General features: G+C 43.3%; 1 protein-coding gene across 1 annotated transcript in view; it reads left to right on the top strand.

Annotated features, from left to right (window-relative positions):
• Positions 1-12,035: 12,035 nt before the first annotated feature.
• LOC122561411 (slit homolog 1 protein-like) overlaps positions 12,036-12,238 on the top strand; it is a 201,017-nt gene continuing 200,814 nt past the window's right edge. Inside the window, exon 1 of the mRNA XM_043713173.1 lies at positions 12,036-12,049. Within this exon, the coding sequence (XP_043569108.1) occupies positions 12,036-12,049 (14 nt within the window). The remainder of the gene's footprint in view (positions 12,050-12,238) is intronic.

The following is a 12,238-nucleotide window of genomic DNA, read 5'->3' on the forward strand; positions in this document are numbered from 1 at the left end:
GCACACCCTCCTCATTCCTGAAGAAGGGCTCATGCCCAAAACATCGATTCTCCTGCTCCTTGGATGCTGCCTGACCTGCTGCACTTTTCCAGCAACACATTTTCAGCTCTGATCTCCAGCATCTGCAGTCCTCACTTTCTCCTAGAAGATTTCTACCATTTACTGTATACCTCCCTCCTACACCCGATCTCCCAAAATGCATCACATTGTATTTGTCTGGATTAAACTCCTTCTGCCCTTTTTCCACACAAGTCTTCAGGCTATCTTTATCCTGCTGTATCTTCTGGCAATTTTCCTCACTATTTGCAGATTCCCCAATCTTTGTGTCATCTGCAAACTTACTAATCAGGCCACCTACATTCTCCTTCAAATCATTTATTTATATTTCAACCAATAGGGGTCCCAGCAAAGATCCCTGTGGAACACCACTGGTCACAGATCTCCAGTCTGAAAAATACCGTTCTGACGCTAATCTGTCTTCTATGACTAAGCCAGTTCTGTATCCAATTTAACAGCGCACCATGGATCCCATGTGACTTTGCCTTTCGTATCAGCCTGCCATGAGGCACCTTGTTAAAGTCTGTACAGACATCTACTGCTCTGTCGTCATCAATCATCTTTGTCACCTTCTCAAAAAACTCAACTTTGTGCGATATGACTTTTCATGCACAAAGTCTATTGCTAATACGTTCACATTTTTTCCAAAGGTAAGTCAATCCTATCCATAAGAATCGTCTCCAATAATTTCCCCTACCACCAAGACAAGACTCACTGGCCTGTAATTTCCTGGATTATCCCTGATGCCTTTCTTAAATGAAGGAGCAATGTTGGCTTTTCTTCTGTTCTCTGGGACCTCTCCTGTGACTAAAGAGGATACAAAGATTTCATACAAGGCCCCAGCAATTTCCTCACCTGCCTCCCTCAGGGTCACATCAGATCCTGCGGGATAGTCTACCTTAATGCTTTTCAAACACGCAGCATCACCTTTTTTTATATTGACATGCCCTAGCATATCAATATGACCCTCCTGAGACTTACCATCTCCTTTGTGAATATCAATGTAAAATATTCATTAATGACCTCACTCACTTCCTCCAGCTCACATAAATTCCATCCTTTGTCCTTGAGTGGGCTTACCCTTCCCCTAGCTACCCTCTTGCTCCTTATGTGTAAAATATCTTGGAAATTGCCTTAATCCTGTTTGCCAATGACATTTCATGGCCTCTTTTTGCACCCCCAATTCCTTATTGAGTTCTTTCTTGCTATCTTTGTATTCTTCATGGGCTCTGTCTTTCTTCAGTTTTCTAAACTCTGCAAATGCCTCCTTTTTCTTTTTGACTAAGCTATCAATTTCTGTTGTCATCCAAAGTTCACGAATTTTAAAGGAAAATGCTGGTCCTGAACTCTAATCAAATGTCTTTAAAAGATTCCCACGTGCCAGATGTGGATTTATCCTTGAACAGCCACTCCAAGTCTCCATTCCGCAGTCCCTGCCTAGTATTGTGGCAGTTAGCTTTCCCCCAGTTTTACTCGAGGACTACTCTTAGTGTTATCCATAAGTAACTTAGAGTTATGATCACTGTTCCACAAATGCTTCTATCACCTGGCTGCACTCATTTACCAATACCAGCTCTTGTATGGCCCCTACCTTTGGACTATTTACATATTGTTTCAAAATAAATGTCCTGGACACACCTAACTAATTCCTCCCTGCCACTAAGCAAGTCCCAGTCAATATAGGGAAAGTTAAAATCACCCAACATAATAACCCTGCTGTTTCTACGTTTTTCCATAATCTGTGCTATCTCCTGCTGGCTGTTGGGAGGCCTGTATTACAATCCCATCAAAGTGTTTGCAGCCTTCCTATTCCTGAGCTCCACCCTTTCAGCCTCGCTGGATGAGCCCTTCAAGGTGTCCTTCCTACTTACAGCTGCGATACTCTCCCCTATTTGTAATGCAATTCTCCATCTCTTTCACATCCCTCTAACTCATCTCAAACATTTTAAATCCCAGAGTGTTAAACTGCCAGTCTTGCTCCCCCCTCTCAACCAAGTCTCTAATAGCTATGACATCATAGTTATATGTATTAATCCAAGCTCTAAATTCCTTATCTGTCATACTTGCTTTAAGACAAATACATCTCAGTCCTGCCGTGTTCAGTAAGCCTCCTCTGTTTGTTTCTCTTAGTCTTACTGGCCTTAGTCTCTGAATCCTCTTCGCTCATTTTACTTGCTGACCTACTACTCTGGCTCTCACCTCCTTGCCACACTAGTTAAATCATCCTAAGTGGCACTACCAAGCCTTCCTGCCAGGATATTGGGGCCCCACCAGTTAAAGTGCAATCCGTGCTCCCTGTACAGCTCCCACCTGCCCTAGAAGACATCCCAATCACCCTCATACCTGAAGCCCTCCCTCCTACACCATCTCTGTATTTACACCATCTTCCTATTCCTAACCTCAGGTACAGGAAGTAATCCCAAGATTGCAATCCTACAGGTCCTGCATTTCATCTCTCTCTCTCTTTCTCTCTCTCTCTCTGTCATCAGCAAACTTGGAAATATTGCATTTGGTTCCCTCATCCGGGTTATTTATATCCATTGTCATTAGCTGGGGTCTAAGCACTAATCCCTGCAATAAAGCACGAGTCACCACATGCCACCCAGAAAAACACCCATCTGTTCCCACTTCGTTTCCAATCTGTCCTCTAATTGTCAATCCATGCTGTTATGTTAACCCCAATCCTGTGTCCTATAATGCCCGAAACATCGATTCTCCTGTTCCTTGGATGCTGCCTGACCTGGTGCGTTTTTCTAGCAACACATTTTCAGCTCTGATCTCCAGCATCTGCAGTCCTCACTTTCTCCTCCTATAATGTTGGACCTTATCAAGATGTCCCTTTGAATCTAAATACATCGCATACACTGGTTCTCTTTTTATCATTGTGTTGTGCTAGTTACATTCTCATTAAAAATATCCAGTACATTAGTTAAGTGTGATTTGCTTTTCATAAACACATACTGACTCTAGGTAAAAGCAATGACTGCAGATGCTGGAAACCAGATTCTGGATTAGTGGTGCTGGAAGAGCACAGCAGTTTAGGCAGCATCCGAGGAGCAGTAAAATCGACGTTTCGGGCAAAAGCCCTTCATCAGGAATACATACTGACTCTATCTAATCCCATTAATGCTTTCCAACTGTTCTGTTATCATGTCTTTCTCAGACTGTAACATTTTCCCATAGTGATGTTAGGCTAACTGATCTGTAATTTTGTGATTTCTCTACCTCCCGTTTTATATAGTAGGGATCACATTTGCCACCCTCCAATCTTTGTTCCAGAGTCTATAGAATTTTGGAAAATGACCACCAATGCATCCAATATTTCCAGGGCAGCTCCTTTTGGAATTTTTGGATGCAGAGGATCATACCCTTGGGATTTGTCAGGCTTTAATTGACAAGGGCTCTTGTGGTGCAGTGGTAATATTGGAATTTGAATGAAGGAATATAACAGAAGGCTTCCTTTGACTAGGAGGCCTGGGTTCAAGACCCACCTTCTCCAAAGATGTATCATAACATTGTAGAACAGGTTACTTAAAGAATATCATTAATTTCACTAGTGCTTTTAAAAATGAATACAGATTTCTTTACATTCTTCCCTCTCATCAGACCCTTGATTCCCTAAATTTTGAGAAGTTATTTGTGTGCTCCTTTGTGTTCTCAATTCTTCTACCATTTCTTTGTTCCCCATTATTATTTCTCCTATTTCTGATGGTGAGGGGCATACCTTTGCTAATCTTCTTCTCTTTGCAGATTTCTATAAGCTTTTACAGTCAGTTTATTGAGTTCCCTGCAAATTTATTCTTGTGCTTTATTTCCCACCCCAGGCCCGCTGCCCAGCTCTTGATCAATCTTTTTGTCCTCTTGCTGAATTCTAAACTGCTCCCTTCCTAGGCTGGCTACTTTTTTGACAATTTTATTTCTCCTCTTTGGAACTAATACAATTGCTAATTTATTTTGTAAGTCATGGTTGAATTACAGTTCCTGTTTTAGTTTTGCATCAGATAGGAATGAATAGTTGTAATTTGTGCATATGTTCCTTAAAATTGAACCATTGCCTATCCACTGCCAACTATTCCAGCAAGGTTCCCCAATTCATCATTGCCAACTTATGTAATTCCCTTTATTTAGATTTCAGATTTAACTTCTTCACCTTAACGAACAGTCCTTTAATTTACAGTTGTTCTGTCCCAATGGACCCCCCCCCCCCACCAACAAAAGATTGTTAATTAATCTTTTCTCATTACTCAATGGTAGGTTCCTGGGGAGTGTTGCTGAACAAAGACACCTTGGAGTGGAGATTGAAAGTGACGCACAGGTGTAGAGGGTAGTGAAGAAGGCATTTGGGACACTTGCCTTCATTGGTCAGTGCATTGAGTATTACAGTTGGGATGTTATGTTGCGACTGCACTGGACATCGCTTAGGCCACTTTTGGAATATTGTGTTCAATTCTGGTCTTCCTGCTATAGGAAAGATGCTGTTAAACTTGAAAACGTTCAGCAAAGGTTTACAAGCATGTTGCTTGGATTGGAAGATTTGAGCTATAGGGAGAGGCTGAATAGGCTGGGGCTGTTTTCCCTGGAGTGTCAAAGGCTGAGGGGTGACCTTATACAGGTTTATAAAATCATGAAGGGCATGGATAGGGTCTATTTAGGCAAGGTCTTTTTCATAGGGGAGTCCAGAACTAAAGGGCATAGGTTTAGGGTGAGAGGGGGAAGATATGAAAAGAGCCTAAGGGACAATGTTTTCATGCAGAGGGTGGTGCATGTATGGAATGAGCTTGTGGAAGAAGTGGTGGAGGCTGGCACAATTACAGCATTTAGAAGGTATCTGGGTGGGTAAAGAAGGGTTTAGAGGGAGATGAACCAAATGCTGGCAAATGAGACTGGATTAATTTAGGATATCTGGTTGGCATGGACGGGTTGGACTGAAGGGTCTGTTTCCATGCTGTACAGTTTTATGACTCTATAATACCCAATGCTCCTTTGTTGGATCCTCCATGCGTTGATCTTAAAATAAATATTGAATTTCCTGTAATGTATACATTATTATTGTTACTTTGGTTTGTCCAATCCATATATAAATTAATGTCACCCATGGTTACTGTTGAATTACTTATTGCATGAGTCCCTAATCTCCTGTTTAATGCCTTTCCATGGGTCTCCACTGTACTGTATTCTAACCCCCACCACTGTCTTATATGTCTTGGTGTTTCTTGACTCTACCCAGACAGACTTTAAAACCATCATGATTGTCTGAGCCAATACTGTGCTGATTTTCTCTTTACTCACCTGTTACCCCAATGGCAAGTAACATTCACACCACATGAATGCCAGGTAATGTTTATTTCCAATAAGAGACAATCTAACTGCCCCCCTATGACATTCAATGGTGTTACCATCACTGAATCCCCCACTATCAACATCCTAAGGATTACCATTGACTAGAAACTCCACTGGACTTGCCAGATAAACACACTGGCTGCAAGAGCAGGTAAGAGGCAAGAAATACAGCAGTGAGTAACTCACCAACTGCTTCCTGAAAGCCTGTCCATCGTCTACATGGCACAAGTCAGGAGTATGATGGAATACTGCCCATTTGTCTGGGTGGACCATCCAGGCCAAAGTAGCCTGCTTTATTGGTACCACGTCAATGAACATCTATTCCTTCCAACACCAACACTCAGTTGCAGTAGTGTGTGCTGTCTACATAATGCTCTGCAGAAATTCATCAAAGATCCTTGGACAACACCTTCCAAACCCATGACTGCTTCCATCTAGAAGGACCAGGGCAGCAGATACATTGCTTGAGTACCATCTGCAAGTTTGCCTCCAAGTCACTCACCATCCTGACATAGAAATATATCATTGTTTCTTCACTGTCGCTGGCTTAAAATTCTGAAATTCCTTCTGAGGGCATTGCAGGTCTACCTACAACATGTGGACTGTCGTGGTTCAAGAATGCCGTGCACCATCTTCTCAAGGGCAGCGAGGGATGTGCAATAGATACTGGTCAGCCAGAAATGCCCATTTCCTCCCTGTGAATAAAAAGAAAAAACTGATCTACATTTCAGTTTAATGTCCTATATTCACTGCTCAGAGTGGTGTGTGCTGGGGAGATCAAACGCAGATTAAATTATCATTTTGCAGTATACATCCCCCCTTCAGTTCATAAATATGACCCCTGTCTCCTTGTGCTTGTTGTATTAATTCTCCTCTCAACCTTGACTTGTGTGTCTTGAAGCTCTTCCATTATTCCTCAGGGTATTCCTCAACACTAGTTTGTTGGACTGTTGTCTGTCCTGTCCTTGCCTTCCTGCTGCGTCTCTCTCAGAAGCCACTAGATGGTGTAGTGGTCACACAGCCAGAAACCTGTTTCAGAAAACACATTCTGGATTAGTGGTGCTGGAAGAGCACAGCAATTCAGGCAGCATCCGAGGACAGGCAGAATCGACGTTTCGGGCAAAAGCCCTTCATCAGGAATAAAGGCAGAGAGCCTGAAGCATGGAGAGATAAGCTAGAGGACGGTGGGGGTGGGGAGAGAGTAGCATAGAGTACAATAGGTAGGTGGGGAAGGAGATGAAGGTGATAGGTCAGGGAAGAGAGGGTGGAGTGGATAGGTGGAAAAGGAGCTGGGCAGGTCGGACAAGTCCGGACAAGTCGAGTTGCTGGAGGTTAGAAACTAGGATGAGGTGGGGGAAGGGGAAATGAGGAAACTGTTGAAATCCACATTGATGCCCTGAGATCTGTACTGGGAACAATATAGATTAGAGACATTCAGGGAGAGAAACTGTCTTTACCAATATTGTTGTTATTGTTCTTTCAGCTTTTCGCTCGGTGCTGTTAAACTGGTCAGAAACATAAGATCATCATCACACTGATTGTTGAGTCAGTACAATGTCGTGTTAAATGCGTGTGATTTGATAAGAGAAACAGAGAACAGTTTTCAATGTGGTTTTCTTTAAAACTAAACAATCAGTTTCTTACTGAGGTTTCCTTGAAAATGCAGTGAGCAGCTGAGACAGACAGAGCAGGAGGGAACAGCACAGGCTGAGAAACTGCAGGAGATCGGAAAACTGGGAGGGTCAGTATCTGGCATTTCAAGTCATTGACTGATCACAAAAGAAAAGGAGAATGGAAGGATTCCATTTAAAATAAAAAAATAGAAAGTATCAAAGTTTTACCTGCACATCCACTAGTATCATCTATTGTATCCGTTGCTCCCGATGCGGTCTCCTCTACATTGGGGAGACTGGGCGCCTCCTAGCAGGGCGCTTTAGGGGACATCTCCGGGACACCCGCACCAATCAACCAAATCGCCCCGTGGCTCAACATTTCAACTCCCCCTCCCACTCTGCCGAGGATATGGAGGTGCTGGGCCTCCTCCACCGCCGCTCCCTCACCACCAGACGCCTGGGGGAAGAACGCCTCATCTTCCGCCTCGGAACACTTCAACCCCAGGGCATCAATGTGGATTTCACGAGTTTCCTCATTTCCCCTTCCCCCACCTCATCCTAGTTTCTAACCTTGGGCAACACGATCCCCTGACTTGTCCGGGCTTGTCGGACCTGCCCAGCTCCTTTTCCACCTATCCACTCCCCCCTCTCCTCCCTGACCTATCACCTTCATCTCCTTCCCCCCTGACCTATTGTACTCTATGCCACTCTCTCCCCACCCCCACTCTCCTCTAGCTTATCTCTCCACGCTTCAGTCTCTCTGCCTTTATTCCTGATGAAGGGCTTTTGCCCGAAACGTCGATTTTGCCTGTCCTCGGATGCTGCCTGAATTGCTGTGCTCTTCCAGCACCACTAATCCAGAATCTGGTTTCCAGCATCTGCAGTCATTGTTTTTACCTCAGAAAACACATACTCAGCCTTCGCATGCATTCAGAATCTCTTCTTCAGGAGACTGTTCCCCCTCTATTTCACTGCTCCTAACCCTTAGGGGCTGTGCCAATGCACAGTCTTGACTTATTTTGGAACTAAGCAGGTGTTAGCAGGGAAAGGTTTAACAATTCAAGATGTCAGGTTGTTCAGCTTATTTCCAGAGGACACAGAAGAGTCATTGTTGTGTTCCTGGTGGCCAAAATGCATCATACATTTCCCAATGGCCAGGTGTGGAAGGGGCTTGCTTCCTGATGCCATGTGGGTTCCTTGGGTATCAGCTTGCCACACATCACTCCCCATGGTTACTGATTTGGTGCACCCATCTGAGAACTACAAATGCTTATAACTTGGGCACCAGGGCCATTCATTCAGCCCTTTGAGCCTACCTTGCCCTTCCTCTATATCGCGGTGGTGTTAAAGCTGAAACCTCTTCAACCCTTCAGCTGGGCACAAGTTGGCTGCTGTTTCCTCCATGTTACAAAAGGACTTAATTGGCTGTGAAGTACTGTTGTCATGAAAGGTGCTATCCAAACGCAGGTCTGTATTTCTGATCTGTACCTTTACTCTCTTTGTCTACCTTTGCTCCATCTCCTCCTTACACATCAAAAATCCGTACACCTCAGTCTTGAAAGATCCAGCTGAGTTTTATTGAATTCAATCATGCCTGGGCAAGCATTTATTGCCCATCCCTAGTTGCCCTGGAGAAGATGATGGTGAGCTGCTTTCTTGAACTGCTGCAATCTGTGTGCTAGAGGTAGATTCACTTGGCTATTAGGGAGAAAAAGCCCAGTCTCAGCAGCTTTCTGGGAAGAGGGATTGGGGATGGTGAGTTCCATATTTCTGTGATATTCTTTGTGAAGTGCTTGTTGATATCACCCTTGAATGGCCTGCCTCTAAGTTTAATGTCAATCCCACCCTCACTCCCCTAACCAGTTCTGAGCATCCCTCCACCCCACTACCACTCATCAGCCAGAGAAGATGATTCCTCTTCATCAGTGAATCCTTTAGGCCCGATTTCCTTACCCCTCCCACTTTATAGTCTTTCAGGTTAAATGGTAGTTTACCTCGTTGCTGTTGGCGAATTATTCCCAGAGTCGAAAAGCTGCTATTGTCACCCAAGGGACAAGAATTAAGTAGCTCACAGTGCTAATGATCTCAGAATCAAAGAATTGTTACGTGCACAAAGGGGCCATTCAGCCCATCATGTCTGTATCAGCTCTTAATATGTGCATAATTATCCACTGCCAATTTCCTGCTTTTTTCCTCATAGTCTTGCAATTTATTTCTAGCCAAATAATTGTCCAATACCCTCTTGAATACTCAATTGTCTGACTGTAAATTTTAACAGTTGTGTACTCTACTTATATATTGTCTCCTGTCAGTTAACACACTTGGGTAATAATAGAGAAAGTTTCTGGGATCTATAATTTGGTCAATTCATCTTTTATCTTTCTAATGTTAAATGGAGGTTACTATCAATAGCACGTACTGGAAACAGTGGATGTAACCTGAAGCTTCAGAACAGCTCAGTTTCTGTCCGAGCAGATGTTCAGGAAGAGCCAGACCCTCAATGTTGGTATTTTTTTTCTGCTTACAGACACTGCGTGACCCACTGTACATTTCCGACATGTTCCAGTTCCTACCTCCCTGGGGCAGCTGGTGCTGGGTCTGTCTGAACAACTACCTGCGTAGTTACACCTGCTCCCTCAATTCTGCCCCACCCAATCTGTGACCTGTTCTTCAGTTAGGTGTGCAGGTGTGTGGGGGAAATGACACCCATGCACACCACTGACATGCAGCGTGTGTGCACATGTTCACTCTCATATGCACAAAGACTCACTGTGAAAGAGTTAATGGAAAATGAAAGCGCATGCTCTGTGAAGCGAGCAGTAGTTTCACAGCTCAATGGAGAGAGAATTCACAGGAAAAAGGAAAATAAGATTGAAACAAAACTGAATAATGATATTTTAATTTAATGGTTGGCAAAGGGTATGCCAGACTAGAAATCATCCTGAGGTTTGAGCAAACTGCCTACAGAATCTGAGGTCTCAGCCCTTCATAATAATGCATTTCTTTTTACTGTCTCTTATCACACAGACTATACAAATCTCTTTCCTTCTCTATATATCTGCCCCTTCTTTCTCTTCCTCTTAATCACTTTCTCTGTCCTAGTTTGTCTCTCCTTTTGTATGTTATGTATGAATGATGTTTGAACCCAGCTTCTTGCAATTTCTCTGCCCTGTTATTTTTCTCTGTTGTCTTTCTCTATGTTTCCATTTTACTATTTCTTTCTATTTTTGTCTCCCCTTTTCATTTTAAATATCTCCCTTTCTCTTTTTCTTCTTCAGTCTCTCTTGGTTTCTTTCTGTGGTGATTGCACTGACTGTTGTTGTCTGGATCTTTTAATATTCGTGTGTCTGTCGCAGAGCTAATTTATATCAATAAGCAGTTACAGAGCACAGTCAGACTGCAGTCAAAATCCCACCTCCAGCCTGCTCCCCATTCAGCTGGTTATGTTCATTAGCGTGCTTTCCATTTGAGGGAGGGAGATACAAACCATGCTATAGAAAGTGAGATGGAGAGCAAAAGACAGAGGCACGAACACAGATGGGAATGTTGAGTCTGAAGGGAAGAAAGGGAGTAAAAGCAAGGGGCAAGAGAGAAAGAGAGAGAGAGAGAGAGATTGACAATCAGAGTGATACAGAGTGAGTCATACAGCATGGAATCAGACTCTTTGGTCCAATGAGTCTGTGCTGATCATGTTCCCAAACCAAGCTCGTCCCACTTATCTGCATTTGGCCCACATCCTTCCAAACCTTTCCTATTCATCCTTTCATATTCATAAATGTTTTTTAAACATTGTAACTGTACCTGCATCCATCACTTCCTCTGGCAGTTTATCCCACATATAAATAACAGACAGAAAACTGTTTAGGATCAATAAAGTAAGAAAGACTGTGGCTAATTCTGACATCAGATCAGCTACCTGTTTCACATACCCCTTGGCTTTTATTTCTGTTAAGTCACGGAGGAGGTGTGCATAGCAAGATTTCACAAAGAGCAATGAAACACATGATCAGATAATGTCCCTAGTTTGGTGATATTCCTCAAAAGATAAATTAAGGAGACCAGAAACAACTCCTTTGCTGTTCAAATCTTTCTCATGTATCTGATCTAATAGTTAGTAGCTGTGTTTTGTGGCCTTGTCACAATTTTGAAGAAGAGCAGAGGAGTCATTACCAATGTCTTGGGTATTCATTCCTCACACAACAGCTCTAAAATGTTTATTTACCTGAGCATCATCATGTTGCTACTTGCAGGATCTTGCCATGTGCAAACTTTGCAGTCACATTTCCTATATTACAGGAGGAACTCAAAAACGGTGCACTTTGGAATAGCCAGATATTGAAAAGGCACCAATTTCTTACAAGTTTCTGATGTTGGATTGATTGTTCATTTTAAATCCAAACCCATGACCACTTCCATCCAGAAAGGGCAGCTAAAGCACGGGGACACCACCCCCTGCAAATTCCCCTCCAAACAACTCATCATCGTGACTTGGAAATATATCACTGTTCCTTCACTGTCACTGGGTCAAAATCCTGGAACTTCCACCCGGACAGCTTGTTTTGTACAATACATGGACTGTAGTAGTTCAAGAAGCTGCCCACCAGCACCTTCTCAAGGGCAATGAGGGGCTGGCAATAAATACCGGCTCAGTCAAGACACACTGCCTTCTTGTGAATTAATAAAAATCAAATCAGCAATTGATAAATTTCTGTTAACTGTAAGGTATTAAGCAATATGGGGGTCAGGTTAAGTAAATTAAGTTAGGTCATCAATCAGCCATTATCACATTGAATGGCGGTGGGGCTAGCATGAGGGGCTGAAGGGCCACCTCTTGTTCCTTAATTAATTTCTCACTCATGACGAGAGAATTCTGTTTCAAAGTAACAGGGCCGAAGAGGTTTCTATCGAAGAGTGTGGTGCTGGAAAAGCACAGCAGATCAGCCAGCTTCTGAGGAGCAGGAGAATTGACATTTCAGGCATAAGCCCATCATCAGAAGTTTCTGCATCAGTTTGCAGCACTTGGCAATGGTCAGGGCAAAGTAAAGTAAAAAAAAGCTGACAGGATCTGAATGTTGGAAGCTTCTCACTGACTTCACTGTGTCACAGGGACTAACCCCAATCTACTACGAGGCTTAGAGAGTCACTCAGCCAGGAGAAAATGCAGCAATGCAGAAGGAAGGGATGGTGAGATTGCCTCGCTGGGGGAGGTAGGGCACCAGGAAATCTTA

This window comes from Chiloscyllium plagiosum, chromosome 22, assembly GCF_004010195.1.
Source record: "Chiloscyllium plagiosum isolate BGI_BamShark_2017 chromosome 22, ASM401019v2, whole genome shotgun sequence".
Classification (NCBI taxonomy): Eukaryota; Metazoa; Chordata; class Chondrichthyes; order Orectolobiformes; family Hemiscylliidae; genus Chiloscyllium; species Chiloscyllium plagiosum.